This window comes from Cebidichthys violaceus, unplaced genomic scaffold (genome assembly GCF_023349555.1).
Source record: "Cebidichthys violaceus isolate CVI_PGR_0920_01 unplaced genomic scaffold, fCebVio1.0.p SCAF_1, whole genome shotgun sequence".
NCBI lineage: Eukaryota > Metazoa > Chordata > Actinopteri > Perciformes > Stichaeidae > Cebidichthys > Cebidichthys violaceus.
The window spans coordinates 22462571-22484423 of NW_027176262.1; the positions used below are offsets into that span (position 1 = coordinate 22462571).

At 44.5% G+C, this 21853-nt stretch overlaps 2 protein-coding genes across 6 annotated transcripts; both read right to left on the reverse strand.

The window, feature by feature from the left end:
- Positions 1–862: 862 nt before the first annotated feature.
- Positions 863–7220, reverse strand: LOC137873785 (ribosomal protein S6 kinase-related protein-like). The gene is made up of 13 exons (XM_068712613.1): positions 7215–7220; positions 5955–6056; positions 4321–4563; positions 4154–4237; positions 3999–4067; positions 3580–3649; positions 2939–3046; positions 2724–2764; positions 2620–2647; positions 2363–2452; positions 1979–2067; positions 1780–1890; positions 863–1702 (listed from the first exon to the last, which is right to left on the reverse strand). The coding sequence occupies exons 1-13, from the start codon at positions 7218–7220 to the stop codon at positions 1397–1399; spliced, it is 1347 nt and encodes a 448-aa protein (XP_068568714.1). The 3' UTR covers positions 863–1396.
- LOC137876097 (bridge-like lipid transfer protein family member 2) lies at positions 6161–21811 on the reverse strand. 5 transcript variants are annotated; one of them, XM_068715588.1, is made up of 40 exons: positions 21709–21811; positions 21032–21164; positions 20751–20877; positions 20527–20576; positions 20256–20397; positions 20054–20172; positions 19878–19938; positions 19620–19803; positions 18964–19087; positions 18696–18820; positions 18517–18584; positions 18273–18409; positions 17891–18009; positions 17278–17471; positions 16880–17177; positions 16177–16382; positions 15038–16094; positions 14701–14892; positions 14378–14580; positions 14095–14213; positions 13779–14002; positions 13497–13687; positions 13257–13356; positions 12934–13133; positions 12546–12837; positions 12300–12457; positions 11804–12010; positions 11562–11661; positions 11295–11477; positions 11045–11166; positions 10785–10940; positions 10580–10701; positions 10316–10496; positions 10126–10212; positions 9341–9451; positions 9108–9243; positions 8455–8579; positions 8260–8361; positions 7644–7778; positions 6161–7547 (listed from the first exon to the last, which is right to left on the reverse strand). In XM_068715588.1, exons 2-40 carry the CDS (start codon positions 21100–21102, stop codon positions 7362–7364), a joined length of 6714 nt encoding a protein of 2237 aa, XP_068571689.1. In that variant the 5' UTR covers positions 21103–21164; positions 21709–21811; the 3' UTR covers positions 6161–7361. The 5 variants fall into 5 exon arrangements, with proteins under 5 accessions (XP_068571689.1, XP_068571687.1, XP_068571688.1 ...); XM_068715586.1 differs by having other exon boundaries at positions 17849–18009; XM_068715587.1 differs by having other exon boundaries at positions 17891–18045.
- Positions 21812–21853: the final 42 nt, after the last annotated feature.

The window sequence follows — 21853 nt, forward strand, 5'->3', positions numbered from 1 at the left end:
CCGAGGCTGAAAGTTGGCCACAACGTATCCAGGTACCACATTAATAGGATAACTGGTTTAGAATTAGACACGCGGTGTGTTTTACCCAAGGGTCAAACAGCAAACAGCACAGCAGCACGACGTAACGCTGGGGTCACTGATCCTACAGAAACATTTAGAACAGACCACTGACAGGAGGTTATTGTTCCTCTTCAGTTCGATTGATGAAGGTTAAGGGTGAGTCTCTACGCATGAAGAAAGAGAAAGGCCTTCATATTAGGGTTATACTCTTCTTAAAAGAATGTAACTTTTCTGCAGGAAGTGACAAGTTGTCATGCCAACTGCACCTTTTTAGTGCAATACAACTTTAATTTGCAACTGACTTTGAGACTGAAAGTTCATTCTTGAGCAAACAATCTCACCACAGCATCAGCTCAATAGGTGTTGTGGAGCTTTCGACCGTATCGCACAATCTTATCAATTACATTTTATTTCTACAGCCCAAAATCACAAATCACAAATCTGTGCAGCGTACAACGTCCTCTGTGCTTACACCCTTGAAAAACTCCCACCAAAAAAACTGTAAGAAATAATAATCAAGACTAATCCTTTGATGTCAGTTTTAAGACCACATGGACAAGAACTCTTAAAAAAGCGTTCGGAGAAAAAGTTAAATTTGAACACAGAGTGGACCTTGAGTCAAGATTGATTTGACAACTGCAAAGGACATGTATATTTTATTTTTTATAGTTTCAATGACACACAATCGTTCTAACTGCATCTTCCTCAGCAGATGGAGTTGTGCTGGCTCAGTGTACTGATGTACCGGTCATATACTGTACATGTACTACATCTGCTGAGGAAGGTCATGAGATGCTACTGAAAGCTATGAAAAAAGCTAGCAAGTGGACCTTGAGTCAAACTAATGTTTATTTTTAACATAAGGGTAAAGAAATGTTGTAAGAATGTTCCAGTACAAGAGAAATAATAATATATGTTGGATTTTTGATGATTTCTATACACGATTCATTGCTTATATGAAGATAAAAATGAACTTTAACTAAACTCAGTGAGGAAGTGTGAAGTGTACAATGAAACTCATATACCTAGACTTCTTTTTTTATGGATAAAGTGTTATTTAAATAATACATACAAATGCATGAGAGAGCGGGGAAATCAAAGATGCATACAGCTCATAGATCTTAGCTGTACCAAGGGGGACAAAATGTTGCTTACAAAAGTTTACATTTTGAGAATAAACATCAAAAGGATTTCGTAGAACGCCAATACTGTAAATAAACAAACAATAGTGCTAATAACTTAAAAGGTATCCCACAACTTTGCTTCTTATATACTGACATCAATAAAAAATAGAGAAATAGTTCTCTTTTCCAATCAGCTTCTTCATAAACATATTTCAGTCTTGTGCTTTACGGTTCTGCTCCGTAGCCGGGCTCAGGTCCATGTTGGTCAATGTAGGAGACAGTTCAGAGGGAGTTGTAGGAGAATAAAGGATTTTGTCGCAGTCAAAGTTGTCAAAGTAGTCCAATGAAAGGCCTCTCATTGCTTTGGCTTCCCAATCCGGTTGAGTCCGGAGTTCCAGGATGACTTCGACAGGCATCTTTTGGAGGATGAGAGAGTCAAATGAAGCGCCACGAAAGAAAGCCCGCATCTTGAAACACTCCAGGTTACGGAGCCGGTTCACTGGATTCTTGCACAAAAGCTGTAAAGAGGAGGCGATGTTTCATCCAGAGGGATCACAGTGTGCATGTTAGAGAGAGGAGAATCACATGTACCAACCTCAGAGAGCAGTAAGACCAGAGGAGAGCCACAGGTCTCAGGTAGGACATAAGGGAAGTCTGTGACCTTGTTCAACATGGTGCCGTGGTCCGGCTCTGCTGCTAACGGAAACTGCAAAGCGGAAAAGTAAAACCACTCGAGCCAGTTAACACAGTACCACATGTAGAGTTACAGCAGTATTACATGTATGTGCCCTCACCTCTCCTGTCACCAGTGAGAACAACATGATGCCAAAAGACCACCAGTCAGCGGCGTGGTTGTACGGACCCCCACTCAAGACTTCAGGAGCTTTGTAGACAAAACAGGAAAATAAAAAAACCTCAAGATGATAGATGAAAAGATGGAAAGGGATAATCAAACATGATATGCAACAGAAATTGCAGCACACTGGAGCAACAAACAAAACAAAAAGTCCATCACAGGTGCTTGATTCATAACTGGGTCATCTGAATCCAAAGGGAGCGAGACGCAGGTGCAGCTCAAATATTGCTCTAATGCAGTCAACCCGATATGCGGCATACCGTATCTCAAACAGCCGCTATATTTCCCTCCAAGCGAAAATGAAATGAAACCAAAGTCTCACCCATGTATTGGATCGTCCCACATATCGTAAACGCTCTTCCTCCTCGTTTCAGCCGCCGGGAAAGTCCAAAATCAGACAGGCGAAGGTGACCTGAATCATTGAAAATGAAAACTCGCGTTGTCCCCTGTGACCCGTCTCATTTGTGTCTCTTTTGTTATTTGTCAGTGTGCATGAAGCTATTCCTCCTCTGAGGATTCAAAAAAAACTACCCTAATGTTTTTACAGGCCAGAAGTAATAAAAGATGGACGAGCATTACCTTGATCACTTAAAAGAATGTTCTCCATCTGAAGAAAAAGTACAATTATTGTCACACAAAGTCAAACATATATGGATAAAATACATCACAAATGAAATATATACCTTTATATCTCTATGCACGATGCCTAAGTCATGAAGAAATCCTAAAAAAAACAGCAAACAAAAGACATAAAATGATAATACGCAACATAAATACAAGATGCTCCATGTTTAAAATGCCATTTTAACTCAAGCATGACGTCTGCGTCAACACAGGTCACCGCTAAAGAACGATATGATGAACTCCTAATGGTCAGAGTCTGCATACGAACACCCACCCAGCGCACTGCCTAGCTCTGCAGCAAAGAGCCGGACCTCATCCTCCCCAAACTGGCCCTTCAGTATCCAGTAAGTGTACAAGTCTCCGGCGCTGCAGTAGTCGCACACTGCAGGGGACGAGACACACACACACACACACACACACACACACACACACTGAAATTAAATATCAGAAATGAGAAGAAGAAATAGATCATTTCGCTCGTCACACTGTTGCTCTGTAGGAAAAGGAAGAAGCAAGGCTACGAGTCAAGTCAGAACCACACATGCATCTGCCTTGTCAGTCTCCTGTTAGCTGAGTTACATATTTTAATACCACTTTGGATGCATAGAAATCAATATAATGATCAAGGTTGGTGTATAAACTGGAAAAGTCATGCAGGCGGTGCAGCTTTACCAGCATGTAGGAACTATTTTAGCGGACAAATGGCCACTATAAGCACTCTCATCAGATGGCAGCGTACCTCTTCAACATCCAGCACTGACATTTGTGTTCAGACTCAGGGATGCAGCACAGTGGCACAGCAACGTAACATGTGTTATGTTCTGTTAGAGCAGAATGGGAGGAGGGGGGGGGGGGGGGCGCTTAATAGAAGGTTGAGGGGTTGAACCGTGCCATCGTTTACGCTCTTTGACTCACTAATGAAGAGATGGTGCTGTGTCTGCCAGCAGTCCTGCAGATTGTGGATGAATGGGTGTTTGAGCTGCCGCTGCAATTCAACAGTCGACACACACACACACACACACACACACACACACACACACAGAGTGAGAGTGAATTCAACAGTGAGAGATGATCATATAATACAGATGATGTACCGTATAAAAGAGTTATGATGGAAAAAATACTGAATTGTTCAGACATCATTCAAACATTTTCCTCTGTATCCTTATATTTGTCAGCACATATTTGGCATTTTTACTTGACAAATGGTAAACAGATTATCAAAATAGTTCTTTCAATGAATGAATCAGCTAATGGTTGCAGGTCTAATGTAAGTATAAGAACAGGAAAGCTACAGTACTTCTACCGACTGGCACTTTCTTCCAAAAACACACCTGAATGATGACTTCTTCTTTTGACTGCTCCAGCGCTCCATGCTTCAAGATGTCTGACTTCGGTAGAACCTATGCAACAATGCAAACGATTACCAAAAAAAAAAAAGTATTTTATATAATGTTGTTATAGCACTGATTATTACAGCTGAACAAACCTTAACAGCGTAGGTCTTCTCTTTGAAAATGTCCTTCACTTTCAAGATGGGTCCATATGAGCCTTTGGCTATGAAGCCCAGGATCTGTGGCTCATAGAAGCACAGTTAAATAAAGTTTCCACTATCGGCTACTTTTCATTCTGTTGAGCATTCCTGTGTTGTAGTACCTGGAAATGATCTCGTCCGGGAAGTTTACGCTGTGGGAACTCGGGCAGAAAGGCAGAGATGAAAGCCGGAGGAGTCGTCTCTGTGTCCTCCGGAGGCAGGAGGAGTTCGGGGACGGGAGGCCTGCCGTCCGGTCCCACAGGCCGGGAGAACACAGCCGAGTGTGCCAGTCTGTGATTGATGGAGACCCTCACGTTTGAGAGGAACCCATGACTGAGTCGACGCTGAGCAGGTGGTCCTTCTCTCTACAATAAAATGTTTATTTTAGTATTTCTATTGTGATCAGGGCTTGAATGTAATTAAGAAAATGTACCCAAGTAGTTTAGTTTCGATGCTACTTCATACTCATTTTAGAGGGAAATTCCTACTTTTTATTAATTTCACAGCTAAAGTTACCAATCTAGTAAAACGATGCAGTGTTAAAGATGAAATACCCCAAATCAACCCAAATCAGCTACAATGCTGCTTACATGTTTATGCATGTAAGTAAACTGTATACTCCATAACATATTTACAGTATAGTACTGTAAAACACAAAAACAGTATCATGTGTCAAAACACAGAATCATATTGTAAACCACAATTACTGTAGAGCAGTTATGATGTAAAGCACAATCATAAAACATCATAACAGTACAGGTACTGTAAACAAGTTTTTGTAGTAATTACTTCAAAATACAATTCAGATTCTAACAGTAGTTTAACAGGCTGAAAGGTGATATTAACTGCAAAGGGCCATCTTTATACTTTAAGAACTTCTTGCTGATACACTTCTTCTTTTCAAAGCAGAACTTTAACTTGTGATGGAATATTTTTCATCTTTTATTTCACCACCGTTTACAGGGATGATTTCATTAGATGCATCCATTTTTTGCCTCGGCCAATATCATTTGTAATCATTAATTTACTCTATACTATAATTTTTATAATTTCTAGCCTCTGCAGTTTTGTTAAAAAACTATCTAATAACAAAAACAGGATTTTACCTATGGTGTCTTTTCCCCCCATAGTTTCATAAACAGGCTACATGAATAGAGATAAATGCATTTTTATACTAAATAAAAATGCAGAAGCTTCATATTTTTGAGTTAACAAAACGGTGCAGGAGTTCTTAACACAACGTATGAAACACGAAGCGGAGTTAATCAGCTGCAGCCATTTCAGTCAGCGCTCCACAAAATCAAAGCGAGCTTCTATTGACCCCTTAATGCAGCTGGTGGAGAGGAAGGTCAGCGATCACTTAACAGCTAATCGATACCTCTATTTCTGACAAGACTCCACACAGTGCTGCGTTTAAACATCTAAAAGAAACACGACTGATTGTTCACTATAGGTTATTTCTAAAAAAAAAAAAACACACCAGAGAAAGATTGTTCTATTCAGAACAAAAAAAAAAAATCCAATTCACAAGTTCAGTATTCTGTCACGGTGGTAGCAAACATCTTCTGCGCATGTTCTTTTGTTACTTATTAGCTTTCATCTACGGCTGATCAACCACACCCGTGACATCAGCATGCAAATCAAATCTGATCGACTCACCTCACTCGTTTTACTGACGTCGCTGCCCATACAGAAGACACGAGTATTTCACACAACAACAACAACAAAAAAAAAGCATGTAAAAAAAGAGGCAAACATTCAGCTCTTCCTCTCGCGTCCTCTTCTTGTTTCCGTCTCGGGCATCACAGCGCCTGTGGTCCACGTGCTTCTGTTTTTGTGTGTGAGGAGAGAGATTGTCCTGCGGAGCCGCGAGAGCTCGATTCCGCTCCAGTTAGAGCTGTCGGACTAACGATCAATCACCCGTCTGTTCACAAAGTTACTCTCGCGCACAATAATCCAAACACCACTGAGAGATTATAACCGTTTTTTTTTTTTTTTTTTAATTTATTGACAGATAAACAATAAGCCACAGAGCATTGCAATGTGAATTATTTTTGCGATATGATATCATATTAATTGAAATGTTTTCTTCTTCTTGTGACAGAAACAATAAGCTTAGCAGAACCGAGGAAAATTCAACGGAAAACAGACGTGGTTACAAAAATATCAAAATACTTTGCATAAAAAGTGCTTTAGTAATAAAATTACAAAACATACACTCAGTGATTAGCTGCAGCATCTTTTCTTGCGACGTCGTACAACACGTTACAATGATTTTTGCTGCTCTCTTGTTGACATATTGCACTGGGTTCAGCTACAGTATAAGCAGCTATAGCAGAGGGATGCACAGACACTTACAGGTGAAATATAGAAAATATTTTGTGGTCATTTATGGGAAAAAAAAAAAAAAAAAAAGGCCTTCCTGTCAGAGCGACACTCATACAGCCATTTACAATTCCTTTCATTAGTAAAACATATAGCCTACTGATATTTATTCATGACATTTCATTTCATTTTTTGTTTGTTTAATTACAGCGGAGCGCATTGACGGTGCTTCCAGTGGAGTCTTCTGTATTCGAGCAGAAACACGGTGATCCCGAGCCAGCAGGAAGAGGTGCTCTCAGTCTTGCATCTACAGAAGCGGAGGAAACAGTGAAGTGCTAGCTACGCACTGTAAATACTCCTCGCTACAGTCAATGCAGCGCACGTGGTCGTCATTACGTGTATGAAACGCAGAGTGAAATATTAAATGGCACACAGATAAATAGAATAATATGCATTTGGTCTAAATGGCACCGTGATAATTCCTGGAGGTCTTTTTTTTTTTTTCTATTTTGATTTAACCTTTATTTATACAGGTAACCTCATCGAGACACGCGGCCTCCTTCTTAATAAGAGAGACCTGTTTGAGTTCCCTGTGGGCATTTTGGCCATAAAACTCAAATTTTAAGTATTATTTCAAAAAAGAAAAACATAACTTTTAAGTTCAGCAGGCTCATACGATACAGTGAGATACCTCCATACACAGTTTTGAAACGCTCGGCCGTCTCTTTGCGATTCACAAAGCCAGACTGATATGCTGAAGAGGCAGTTTTCCCTGATCCTCGTTGCGAGGGAGCGTGGCAGCCGCTGCCGTGGATCCTCCGTGCGAGCGGCCGTCGCTTCATTTGCGCCGACTGAAGATGCTCTTCTTGCCGGAGCTCTTGTCGGCGCTGCTGAGGCCGATGAGGAGCCGAGCCTTCTCGTCTTCCTCCTGCTGCTGCAGGCTGGTGTCCGACTTCCCTTCAGACGCCTTCCCCCGCAGCTCCGAGCCCGAAGCCGGCTTCAGACGCAGCTTCTCCTTTATCATCTGGGCAGCGAGGAGCAACAAATACGAGAAAACATTCATAAAAACAGAACTTGTGTGTGAACATTTAATAAAGGAGAGGAGTCAAATGTTGTGTACCTGTGCTACAAGAGCTTTCCGGCTGTCCCTTTTCACAGCCATTGCAAAGTCGAGCCACGTCCAGGTATTGTTGTGGTACTCCAAACAAGGCAGAACCAGGTTCAGGTCCTTCCAGTCCACACTACTCTTTTCTCCCTAAATAAGGGGGATTCAAATAGAGCCAAACACTCGTTCAACAACCAAAATAAGGGAATTAAACCTACAATACGTTGAGTTTTTTTGGCCTTTTGGACATCAGAAACAAGCTGTAAACAACATTAATTCAGAGTTATATTTTTACCCTACTCTTAATCTAATTATTCCTTATAACACCTTTTTTTTTTTAGCCCCATCACTGAAAAATGAAACCCTTATTTACTTTAATTGTATCTTTAGTTTTCCTGCAAAACCAAAAAGGAGCAAAATCTAAAATCTAAAAGTTAATAAAGTGCCAGGAAGCCATGAACATTATGATTTCCAACAATTAGAGTTAGTTTTGTATGGATGATCAAGATGTTAAGATAGAATAATCCTTTTCGGTCGTATTTCTATTGAAGTTTATTATTGATAAAAATGAACAGGGATTGAATTAAAAAGTGTAGAGCTCAGTAACAGCTGTTGGGCGCAGAGAACCCACCTTATAGCTGACACAGAGAGGCACTTGAGGAATCTTGACGTAGATGAAGGAGTTGTTCATAGCAGCTCGCTCCTTCATCTTATCAATGTCATCGACAGGATGCTGGTGGGAGGAAATCACACAAACCAAATTACATGTTTTTTCTATTTTCTTATCCTTGACGTCTGAGCACCAATAGTCAGAAAGCACAAATACCTCTGGAGGTTTCCTGAACGACCTCCGGACCCCCGCGGTGCGGTTCAGGCCCTGGGCGACACCTTTGCTGGGGCCCATAGCACCCATGGTGTCCTCTGATGACTGCCGAGGCTTCACAGGGATACCTGTGACACAGATCGCATCAGCACTGTGGCCTCTGGGTGACTCTGCACCCGACACCTTATACTCCCAGTGAGTCTCTCACACACACACACACACACACACACACACACACACACACACACACACACACACACACACACACACACACACACACACACACACACACACACACACACACACACACACACACACACACACACACACACACACACCTCAAGGTTAAATCCAACATGACAGAGCCTTTTAATAGCTCAGGGCGATGACATAACACATTAATGGCTATTTGATACACACACACACACACACACACACACACACACACACACACACACACACACACACACACACACACACACACACACACACACACACACACACACACACACACACACACACACACACAGAAAAGGGAAACTATTATTGATCAGCTGTTTGGTATAGATTACAGGCTGGCGACCCCACAGAGAGACTGCAGACTGAGCGCTACTCAGCTTACTGCCGTCACATTGCCACCGTTGACGACGACACACCTGTAGTAACCAATCTGAACTTGTCCTCTTCATCAGTGACCTCTTCCTCCTCAACATTTCTTCCTGGGAAGAAGAATCCCATCATCCTTTTGAAGAACTGGTACATCAGCTGGATGGTGAGAGGCACCACGTTCACCTGGTGGTGGAAACAAAAACAAAAAAAAAAAAATCACTCAAATGAAAACGCAATCCAGATGTTTTCCCGCGAAGGCGGCTGCAATGAAGCTCGTCACCTCAAAGTGCTCCTTAACGGAGATTCCTCCCACAGGGGGGCGCACTTTACTGAAGATACGCAAAGCAAACTGGCGTCCCGACTGGCAGTTACTCTGAGGACGAAGTACAACCTATAAAACAAAAAGGCAGTTAATAAGACCTCACTAAATAAAGCTCTCGTCAGATGAGTGTGAAGATGCTACTTTGATGTTAGCTTTGACTTTAAAAACGGCACACATTACTGATGATAGAATGAACACGGTATGGACAACACCACCAAGTCAACCCAACTTGTAATGAGTCCTTGTTCACACATGCATCAAGGAATCCGTGAGTGTACATGCAACACCGAGTATGAAAGTCTGAAGATGGAGTCGACACAGATGTCAAGTCTTGTCACTGTGCGATCACTGTACATACCCTCACACGCTGCACAGAGGAAACCAGGCAGAGAGTCATAAATATCACATGATGGAGGCTTTCTTTGGAAATACATGTCAGCATCAAAAGGACGTTTGTCACGGCATTTTTGTTGTATAATTAAAAAAGGCAGGGTTGGCTATCTTGAAGAAGCTAACGCTTGATTTTAAAAATGATCCGGCCGAAAAACACAGCCCAGCGGTGTCGACTCTTTTCACAGATCCTGGATCAGAGCATTTGATTTACTGATTGATGTCAGGACGTAATGAGAATTTCAACAAAAACAATGAAAATATTTTCAAAGATTACCAACCCTGCCTTTAAGGCTAAAATGTAATTAAAGTCAAATTGATTTGTCCGTCTGTATAATGAGAGAGAAATGTACCTTGTACGCTGCATTGGGCAGGAGGTTGTTCATCGTGAACCACCCCAACTCCAAAAGATGCTCGGCCGTGTCGTCTGACTTGTTTAGCTGTGGTAAGAGAAGTATGCAGGAGATGAGAGGAGGCAGATCATATGGTGGGATGTCGGGGTACGTTCTGACGCGGTTCTGCCGACCCGTCTGCAGCGCTTACCTTACTGTACATAAACCTCTGCAGCTCCAACTCAGCGATGCCGAGCTGGCCGTCCTCTTCGGTCAGACACCAGCGGGCCTGGGCAAAGTAGATCTCGGTCCTCCGCACCACACTCACATCCTCCGGGGGCTTACGCAGCTCCAGCTTGTTCGTCCGTTGCAGCTGAAAGTCCTTAAAACACCTGAGAGACAGAGAATGAACATTTCTGGACCTGTGCGACATTTCTCGTCGGTATTTTTACGTGAACCAGTGCGCATGTGAGACCTGATGAGAATGTTGAGCTCTTCGCTCTTCATCTGCATGTCGTTCTTCTCCTGATTCAGCTGGTTCTGCAGTCTTGTGTTGACCTCCATCAGGTCGTCACCGTACAGTTCTTCAGATTGTGCCTGCAATTTAATCAAATAATATATATTTTTTTCCAGATAAACTCTCAGTTGCAATTTAAGGAGTAAAACGCCATGTGACTCACCCTGATGTTGGAGTAAATCTGTTTCTCAAGACGTCTGATCAGCGCAAGGTGCTGCCTGACTGCCTCCTGGAGGTGCAAGATGCTGCTGCGCTGCTCCTCAGGGTTACTGGAAATGTCCAGCTGGAAACGCACACGCTGCTTTTTCTCACTGTGTTCCTTAAAACAAAAAACAAACAAAAAAAAAAACACAGAATGGAGTAAGAAGGAAACATCACAAAGGACTCACCGAAGGTTTTATGAATTGGGATCATTTAGCCTACCTTGCGTCTGGGCTCCACGTGTAACAACAGGTTGTTGACGATGTCCAGGATCATGGCGTACTGAACGGGGTTAGTGGATATCTCAAGGTCGTGGTGAATGAGGGTGAAGGTGTCCACTGCCCCTGTTAAATCAACGTAACGAAACTCTTTAAAGCTCATCTATGGTGATTTAGTATTAATGTATCCTCCCCACCTGACAGCATTATTCCTTGCGGGCTAAAAAGGTGTACAGTGAGGTGGTCAGACATACCAGCCTGTTTTTTCAGAAGGTCCTCTTTTTCGTGGTTGTTCCTCAGCTCCGGTGGTTTGATCTGCGTGGCCACCTCTGGGTTGATGTCGTGACTGTAACTGATGTAATGCATCCGGCAGCTACAGCGCGAAATGATTCGCTGAACCTGCTGAGCCTCGTTCACCTGGGCTGGCTGGTTCCAGTCTACACACACAGGAAAGGGAAGGGAATTCAGGGTCTGTGTGGTCAGACCCTGAATTTCTCCATGTGGTTAAGGAAGTAACTTACCTGTAGTGGTGCTAACCATTCCTCCCACAGCCTGGCCGCTCTCCATCAGCTCCAGCACTGAGTCTAGATTCCGCTGCCTGTGCTCCTCTATGTTTTTCACCTAAACACAACATAGCATCATGAGAAGCAAATCAGGAGCAGGAACACCACACAGAGGAGTTACTATCAAGCCTTGGTTGGACGTTGTAGTTCAATATTCTGTTTTAATATTTCGTCTAATGTAACTACAGAGCCGTGCTTACCTCCAGCCACAACTGCCTGTCCTCTTGCTCTGATGGGTTGGGCTCCATGGTGGCAAAGTACTGCATCCCATCCAGCAGACAGGTCCAGGTGGTTTTCTGCTTCAGGGTGTCGTTGTACCAGGCCGGGTCGTGCTCACACTGAAGCAGCTGAGCCTTTGCTGCAGACACCAGCACACAGCCTGCAGTCTCTGTGCCGCGCAACATCATCTGGGAAAAGCAAAGAAGAAGAAGAAGAAGAAGAAGAAGAAGAAGAAGAAGAAGAATAAAACACCGGGCCAGATCAACCAGCTTTCCGGAGACTTTTTGTCATAGGATGCTGCAGCCACTGTTGCTGGATTTTGTCAATTAATAATAGTATACATGATGTTCAAAAAGATGGAAAACAACAAAACTGGAGGAAATACGCTTTTTAGAGTGACATTAAGTAGGAATTTGATTCCTCGCAACAAGGAAAACTAAACAACTCTTCAACAAAAACTGAAATCAAGGCCGCTACCTGACAGTTGACCAACTCAATAAACCAGTTGCGGTTATAGACATCGTCCGTCTGACAGGCTGCGATGCCACACAGCTGGTCGCTGACCCCTGAATCCTCCTCCGAAAACACCACAAACTTGTCCGTTTCCTCGATCAGCTTCTGAAGCATCGATGTTCCTAAAAAAAAGTGGAGAAAAAAAAAAAGGTTAGTGGGTTTTAATGGACTCTGCTTTTTGTCTTTTACTTTTTCAAGCCATTTCCATACCTTCATTTTGACTTTTTTCGGCCCGATTGACGGTGGGCGTAACGGGTGTGGTGGGGGCTGTGGTGGGAGAGTAGTTGGAAGGAGAGCGTTTGAGCTTCTTGGTCTGCAGCTGTGTGTCGATCCTCAGGCCCTTTAACGCCTCAGTGGACAGATTTCTCTTCAGCACAGACGCCTTTTTATAACCGTCGTACAGCCCGAAGGCTATGTTCCTGTTAGTGGTGGTCCAGGAAGCACGTAGGTCCACCAGGCGCAGTTTGTGCGTGTAAGAGGTCTCATCCTTCTGGTTCACCTCCTGTCCGAAATAAACCCCAAAAAAAAAAGAGCTTCATAACGAGTTCGCCGACAGTGACGAACAGGCTCGTAGCGCAGCCTCCTCGGGGGCTTTTACCTCCTCCATGCGGTTGCTCTGTCGCTGGTAGCTCAGGGAGGACAGGCTGAGCAGGTGAGTCTTCTTCACCTGTGCGTTGATCTGGTGGTCGGCCGTCTCGTCCCAGGTGGAGGCCATCAGGTGAACCGTCACCTGAGAGAGCTCACTAACCATCTGGGTCACATTCCATTCAGAGATCAGCCTCCTCATCACGGTGCCAGCTGAGAGACAATAAAAAAACAACAACAACAACAACAACAACAACACAGACACAGGAATCAACATAAAATCATGCATGTATGAATAAATTGTATTTTTCCTGAATGGTATGTTAACACATGTACCCTGTGGAATAAGTCTCTGTGCTCCTCGAGTGAAGACGTGGCCTTTGTTGCACTCCACTTGGACACCTCTCTGTTGGGCGAAGGAGGCCCAGTAATGCACCTGGAGGACACACAATATGTAGAAATGTATTGTAGATATTAGAGATATTATGGACAACACCAACTGATGCAGATTTCACGGTAAAAGCAAGCAGATGTTTAGTGTGCGGTTGGTGGAAGGCAGACCAGAAAAACACTCACTTGTAGTTGTGGAAAGGCAGCTGTGTAGGACATCTGTTTGTAGTGCTGACCCAGCTTCTTGCGGATCGGCCTGAGGCTGTGGAAGAGCTTGCCTCTGCAGATGGGCCGAGAGACACCCGTCCATGTGGCCCAGAAGTTCTGCATCCAGCGCAAAGTGCTGCTATACAGCAGAATTCGCGGCTGGGAGGAGTCTACAAAGAAAGAAATAGAAAGTTCTCTACAACAAAATACAAACATGAAGCTGGTTTGGCTAGATAGAACATCGAACAGAGCTGCAGGTACCTGTGCCACAGTGCTGGTTGAGGTCCATGGTGATGGAGAGGTTGAGGTTCTCAGAGCGAAAGGCTCTGTAGGAGTCATGAGGTTGTCCTGAGGTCACGTCTGCAACGTTCTCCGCACAGCAGAGCATCACACCGTAGTGGTCGTGGGGGTTACCATGGCAAAGCCATTGGAGGTCGAGGGTCATACACAGGTTGGGCAGGTGTAGAAAACAGATATCATCATACCTGGTATGGAACAAAGGGGACGTGTGTGACTGAATGATTCAATAAAAGTTGCATTTAAAAGCCCCCCCCCCACATCTGATATCTCCACTTACTTTGACGCTGTCCTGACATTTACGTCCAAATCTCCTTTAAAAACAAACTGTCCCGGGTTCCAGTCAAAGTTCAGCTTATTCCACTCCCAATGCAGGTTTTCTGTCGTGTTGTAAGGGTCCTGTAAGAATGAAAGGTTCATCTTTGTATGAGATTAGGTGATTTATTTAACGTGACACACACAGAGTGTAAATGTCAACTGATTTAAAGCGATTTGTCGCAGACATAACTTTGCGTAGACTCACAACAGTTTTTTTTTTTTTTTTTAGGTGTACGTTGTTTTACCTCTGTAGCCAGCTGATGAAGGTTGGCCTGGTCAATGTCCATAACCCAGCGCCCGTGCAGAAGGAGACGACTTTTGTCCCACCAGGCCAGCAGAGGCGAGGGGTCAACTGTGGGTTTGGTCAGCAGGTCGACAGACTGGCCAATCAAAGTCCAGGCAGGGTCCCAACAGGGCCCCCACACAATAGTGTACAGAGAGATGCTCGCTGCGTAAAGAGAATATTCAGCGGGAGATATGAACTTACAGTGTGTGAAAGAGTACACCTCACATTAACCAACAATCGCTCGGAGAATAGCACGGCGACGGCATGATTCCCATAACTCACATTTGAAATCATAGTAGAACTTGAGCGGAGGCATGTTCCGGTGGACCGTCACATCTCCCCACGGCGGACCGAGCGGGACGATCTCTTTGCGATGAGCCCTGGCCTGTCCATCCTGCTCTGTCCCAATCAGACGGCCCGACAGCTCCCAGTCCCGGATCTCAAACAGGTAGCGAGGGTAATCCCGAATTCTCACTGGCAAGAGAGGACAGACATAAAAAATTCTTGTGAAAGTAAGCTAAAACCATGAAGCCTTTAATGACATGTTGTCTCTGATTTATTCCCATCTAAATCCCACCTCACATCTGCGAATGAATGCTGTAAACTGTTAGGAACTTACCCAAAAATGCAGCCAGTTTAAACTTGACAGCACGGCACCACTGGACCACCAGAGGGAGTCCGTCTCTGGGGAAGGGACTGATCCTGTCGATGTCCCTCAGCTGCTCTCTCACCCTCTCCGGCCCATGAAGACCCTGATCCGCCAGGGCTACTAGCTCCAAGTCCGACACAGTCCAGGTCAGCAGAGACTTCCTCATGGGCGTGTTGGCGTAGAGGCGGCGCGAGCGCTGGATGTAGATCTCGATGTGCTTCTTCTCCAGCGAACTATACAGCTCTTCGATCTTTCTGGCAGGGAGAAGTTCTCCGTGCTGCTTGCGCAGATCCGCCACCTTCTTATCCAGAAGCTGAAGACGCTTGGCGCTTTCCTTGCTCTCGTCCTTCATCAGCTCGTAGTTGTCTCGCAGCTTGATTTCAAACACGTCGTCCAGGAAGACGAAGGAGAACTGGCTGATTTTGAACACGAGGTCAGGTGGCAGAGTCTGGACGGCGGCGGCGGCGGCTTGGCTCGGGGAGCGATGCAGAGTCTTCAGCCACTTCTGCACGTTAATGGCCATGTCGAAGGTGTTTGAGAAGTTGTACTGGTAGGGGAACTCGACAGCCAGAGAGGGACACGTGAGAACCCAAACACAGTTGTGAGGAGTGGCGAGGAAGGGGAATGCGTCTCTGTGCGGCTGCATCTCAGTCGCCTCGGCGAGCGTTTCGACGTCTAGACTTTTAAAGGTGACGATGTCGTTGCCGTCCAGGTTGAGGATCATGGAGGGAGAGCGTATGTGCATGGAACCGCCGTGTTTGGAGACCGCGAGGGCTTCCGTGTGCAGCAGAATGTAGTTTTGTTCACTGACGTGGGCCGTCAACCGAGTCACGCCCAGTTCAACACGCACACACAGCCCTCTGCCGTGGTCAGACACGGTTTCACTGCGCGTAGGTTGGACTGGACCGTCCTCTCCGTTCTCTCCACAGAGCATCCGAAAACAAGCCTGAGCTTCAGTCACGTGCTGGTACAACACCATGTGGTCGGGTGGCGTCCACTCCACAGTGAGCTCCTCTTCACATTGAACCTGATTTGAGACACAAAATATGAATATTGGCACAGAGATTCACTCCATCCAGGGAAATACAACCGATGGGAGATCTGAATACCTGTAAGGTGTGGGTGGGGATGAAGTAAGAAAAGGCTATCTCGGTGAGTTTGAGCACGGGGTTGGGGGTTTGGGAGGCGGGGCAACAGGACTCCATGTTATCCGTGAGTGCTTTGATCGCCGACAAGCTAATGCTCTGAAGAGACACCGTGGATCTCTCGGCAGAGCTGTGGACTTTGACGGTGTCCATTCGCAAAGACACGGCTCCTAAAGAGAACAAAAAGGGAAATAAAAAGATCGTTACAGGTGGTGATGGACTGAAGAGCAGAGAGTTTTGTGAAAGCTGTGGTCTTTAATAAAGATAATGAAGATGCAATGAGGGATTAAGACCTGTCACTTTATGGGTTAGTTCTAAAATGTATTGCTTTTATACTTTTCTGACATTTTTTTCTTGATTGTTTTATCTCACAAATGCTAGACAATAGTGAGAAATGCTAATCCCAGTTTCATAAAGCCCAAGGTTGTGTCTTCAATTAGCTTGTTTTGTTAAAGAAAGAGTATAAAACACAAATAACTGTTGCATTAGACCAAGTACTTGGCACTTTTGCTAAAAAAAAAAAAAAAAGACAAAAGTAGTTGCTGAGTAATCGTAATCTCTTAATTCGTCATTTGAGCTACACAGAAGTCTTTTTGGGCCTCGTAGTCCAAATAGACTATTAGCTCATTATAAATATACATTCTTACATATTCCGGGAATAACTTACCGGCTAGATTAGACAGTGTGAACACATTGACGTCCTCCAGACAACAGTCCAGTTTGAACAGCAGCTGGAGCTGTGAGGAGGGGACGGGTGGAACGCTATCGTCACTAGAGGGAGACACCGAGGCCACGTCTGGCAGCTGCGGCCCAGTGTCGGGAGGAACGCACATGAGGGACAGCAGGCGAGACAGACACAGCGCACAGGTCTCCGAGAGCTCCACCTGGAGCCCCTTCAGGCTGGACTCCACACTCAAACTCTGATCCCTGCTGCTCGACTCCATCTGGGGTCGGTTGAAGCTCCCCTGGAGGGACGAGATCACGAATAAATCCAAACACAATACGTGTGAAAATGGATCATTAAACATGCAACAAAACGAGTTTCTCATTATTTCTGCTCCTTACCTGAAGACTGAGCGAGTCTAAAATCAGCGCTTCCCCCCACACATGTTTACCAGGAGGGTGGGGTGCTTGCTGGATGTGAGACCCCTGACCCACTCTCCACCAGAAATTGTCCAGGGACAGCGAGGCCCGCCGGTGCACATTCTGGGACTCTGTGATCTCTAGGTCAACTTTAATGTCAAGAAGATGCTGCAGTTCTACAGACACAGGAAGTGCAAGTCATCATTAAAACAAATACACTTTGAGGAAATACGTACATTCCAAAAACAAAAAGCCACTAAACGTTAACATGGATACAAAAAGGAGTACAAGTTAATGTGTAACATTTAGAGGTGACTCGAAGAAAAGACCTTATCTTATCTAGTTTGGCATGTTTGGACAAAGATTGCCGACAGAATGAAACCCACGAAGATCTACTGAATGAAAACGTGTCGAGACAACAGTACAGGACTTTTACCACGATGTAAAGTATGAACATTAAGTGCCGCTGCTCGCCGTAGGATGTTGAGGTTATACATTGACGCAAACAATGCCCTCCTGTCGCTTTGTAGCAGCAACGTCACATGACGTTCACCTGCAGTTCTTCTGTGTGCAGCATGCGAAGGAGAGGCGGTACCTGCGCTAGCAGAGAGGAAGCCGAGGGCGAACGGCGTCGTGTCCCCCAGCTGAACGGACACGTTGACGTTGGACACGGAGGAGGTGATCATCACGGGAGCGTCCACGTGAGGGAGGCGCCTGAGGAGGAGGAGGGTGGGCAAATAATCTAATGGACTACACGACACGATTACGCCACGGAACAAGAACAATACAGAATGAGTGATGCGTGAACACAAACGTGAATAAGAAAGAGAAGACGGCAAAAAAAAAAAGATATTAGGTCATTGTGACAGAACACAGATCCAATCGCTCCAGTAAACCTTTTTTTTTTTTTTTAGAGATGTCACTGAAAATGTCTGGTTATAATCGAAGCCTTTGATTTTTTTTTTTTTGCAACTTGCCTTTTTCTATGTGCTGCCTTCCTGTGGATTAGCTGTTCCCATGGAAATAGATGCAGCCAATGGGAGAACTCCTGGTGACGGTAGTGGATGATGCAAGTGTTGATGGTGAATGACCCCGAGATGTCAACTGACGTAATCTAAAAATGTAGAAAAATAGACCAAGTCAAAAATAATGTCAAAAAAAATAATAAATGATTTAAGAAGCTTTTGCTCTTGTATTGTGACCATCGAGCCTCTTCCTCACCTGCAGCGCTGTCTTCAGCGTGTTCACACAAAGGATTCTCTGCCGACTTTGCGAGAGTAGAAGTCCATCTGTCAGTTCAAATAATAAAAAAAAAAAAACCATTCAGAATGCGTTATTCATAGCTTTCTACTTCGTCCAGCTCTCTCTGCCTTGCGTGTGGCACCCAGCTGTCCACTCACCCTCAAGAAGGAGCTCCAGGCTGCTCTGGGGAAAGCTCAGCTCGGGAGTGAAGCTCCTGAGAGGAAGCTGCTCGTCGTCACGTCCATAGCACACCTTTAAAGACTTCAGAGTCCAGTTCAGGTGTCTGTGCCGACGGGAAGAAGAAGAAGAAGAAGAAGAAGAAGAAGAAGAAGAAGAAGAAGAAGAAGAAGAAGCACATGACGGAATATAAATTGTGCAAAAAACAAAACAACTATGTGTCACTTGACGGTAAAACTGCTGACTCACCTTTTCTGGCTGTGCATGGACATGGTTACATTTGTATTATCAAACTGCATGTTGACCTTGTGGGGAACCAGCCGATGAAACTGCTCCACCGTCTCAGTCCGGATGAACACGGTGTTTTCGCACTCTGAAAGGAAACAGCAGCGACACTGTTAAATCACGAAAAGTAATGAACAGTGTTGAGTCTGCCACAGCTAAACATGCTGTTAAATGGTTGTATAAACAAGAAATAAGCATGTAATGAACACAATAACATGTTGATTAAATATTTTAAAAAATGTGACTTTGTCTATATGCCAGTTTCTGCATGGTGCATATTTTCTAGGCCTTCTCTATAGCAAATGTGTACAAACCTCAAAGACCACCAGGTATATAAACAAATACTGAGAGAAAAAAAACAAAAAAACACGAAATACTTGACATTGTTTTACCGATGTTTTCTTACTTATTAAACTTATTGCATAACGTGGGCTGTATTTCCTCAGTAGGTCAGATTGTATCCATTCACCATTCAGCATGTGGACATTTCAAGCACCTACAGAGTCAATACAGCTCTATGATGCGTCCGTGTCCTCATTTGTCCTCATATCACAGACAACAGTAGACATCAGTGTGTGTCTTTTTGGGCATTTCAGAGATTATACTTTGCGTTTGCTCACCAGATGCTTCCCGATTGCTCTTTTTGGGAGAGGCGGGCAGCAGGAGCTGGCTCAGAAATAGTCCCTCGTGGAGCTCCGCTATGAGTGTCCTCACATTCAGGGACAGAGAACCTGGCTTCATCTCCGGTAGGCTCACGTCTCCAGACAGCAGCAGGCTCAGGGCCACTTCAGCCAAACATATATCCTACAGTGTGAAAGCATGTTAGTCACTCGCATTTCATCACACGTTTCTATTTCAGGGGAAATAGAGGAACTTACCAACTGACTGCTTTTAAGCACTTTACTGCTTAGCTGCCCGACTGAGAAGTCCCATGCCAACCTGTAATGAGAGTTCAGAATATTAAACGCTGACCCTTCTTTCTTTTCTATTCAATGGAATAATTCAATTAGATCGTTGGCAGACAGACGTAACAGAGTGTGAACTGCGCAGTTACCTTTTACTCTGGTGGTCTAGTAACAAGGTGATGCCAGTGATGGTCATGTGCCATAGAGACTCCGTCAATGCCAGGTTCAGGACCATCACGTTGATTGAGCTGACGTGGAACGACAGCAGCTGAAAACACAAGACGAGAAGAAGTGGGACGCCGTCTACGAATGCGTTTAGCGAAAGACTGAACGTTTAGTGAGGCTCCGTACTTGTGACAGAAAGCGGAGCGTTGTGGGACTGACTGAAATCCTCCCAGACTTTTTTCCATGGCTCTTCTTCTCCAAAGGTCTGAGCGGAGCCTGCATGTCGAACCTAACTCTGGTTTCGCCAACACACAATGCCAGGTATCGCCTGAAAACACAAACATGCAGCAGCTGTCTCAAATTACGTAGTTAAAGCTTTTAAATCTAGAAGTGACTTTTCTGAAAGATTTCATCTCAAACTATCCAACTAAAAAAAAAAAAAAATATGACAACTTACGGCAAATCCTGGTTTAGAAGTTTACTCGAAATCCATATTCTGTCAATTTCCTGTCATAAAGAGAGTCACTGTTAAGGTACAGTAAGTCAAAACAGTATCCTTGGTTTATTTTTGGGACAGTTGACAAACACAACATGTGTTCTGGCCATTACTGAGGCAATCACGAAGCATGCGCCTTGAATGAGCTCACTAGATAAATGTCATGTAAACACAGCGCGTCTTACCAGAGTGTGCTGGGGGTGAAACTGGATACTGACTCCTTGGACGGAAAACAGCCCGACTGATTTGATCTTTAGATCCGCATTCAGTGCAGTCTGGAAGAACCGCACAGCCAGGGTGCAAATTATCCACCTTAGAGGCAAAAAAGGAAAGAGCAGAAATGTTTTGGTTTTGTAAATAATTGGTCATATAAATAAAAGTCCCATCTGGGTTAAACCCCACAACTAGTAGACAACTGTCATTTGCATTAAATGTGCTGTAGAGTTGAACACATTTCAGTTCTCACCTGAATATGACACATGACAACACAACCCCGAGCACAAGAATAAGCAGGAAGGAGATCAGCAAGAGAGACATCGTGTCCCAAGTCGTTCACACCCAAATCTCGGACATGAGTCTGGCTCTTCTTCCATCAGCAGCTGTCAAAGAGGAACAGATGAACACACCTCACATGCAGGTGGGAGAGTCGTGGGACTGGTTGCTAAAAAAAAATAATCAATAACTCGTCGTCCTTTTTGACAAAGTGACGCAACATTTGCTACGCAAACACAACGTCTGTTAATTGTGTTTATCAAGCAACAGTAACGCCTATAGCCTCACGGTGCTAACGCTGCTAATTAACTAGTGTAGTTAGGAATGAACGTGAAATAGCACTTAGCTTAACTTCATCACTCAGTGTGTAACAGCGTTACCGACACGTAGTCCTCGTCAACGAACCACCGGTTCAAAGCCGTGTTGACGGATACACGTTTACAAGCGTTAGCTCAAAAGTAACAACACGAAAGAGTTTTAAGATGTTTTGTCGCCGCGTCATCCACAAAATCAGTAGCAAATCACTGTTAGCAAGCTAACGCTACGGCTAACTTAGCATAGCATAGCTGGCAACACATAACTTGGCGTACATGTAGGTTACTGCTGTAAGATGTCTTAGCTTCCGTCGGCTCCAGGTAATAGATTACTTACCCCGACACCTTCATGGTGCTGCAAACAGCCCGTATCATGTGACAGTTAGCTCTCCGCTCGGGCAGAGGAAACGGGAGTCCTGGTCCGCTCAGCTGGCAGCTCATTTGACTTGCAGCCGAGAACTGTGTGACTCGTGGGAGAGGAG

Coding starts and splice junctions, on each gene's coding strand:
- LOC137873785 (XM_068712613.1), bottom strand. Junction 4,564..5,954: donor CGCGAGAGGAAGAGCTGAAT/GTTTGCCTCTTT, acceptor ATTTTATTGTAG/AGAGAAGGACCACCTGCTCA. Junction 2,453..2,619: donor CATTCTTTTAAGTGATCAAG/GTAATGCTCGTC, acceptor TCAATGATTCAG/GTCACCTTCGCCTGTCTGAT.
- LOC137876097 (XM_068715585.1), bottom strand. CDS start 21,102: ATGTCTCTCTTGCTGATCTCCTTCCTGCTTATTCTTGTGCTCGGGGTT. Junction 16,095..16,176: donor TCCCCACCCACACCTTACAG/GTATTCAGATCT, acceptor GTCTCAAATCAG/GTTCAATGTGAAGAGGAGCT. Junction 10,702..10,784: donor AGATTTACTCCAACATCAGG/GTGAGTCACATG, acceptor ATTAAATTGCAG/GCACAATCTGAAGAACTGTA.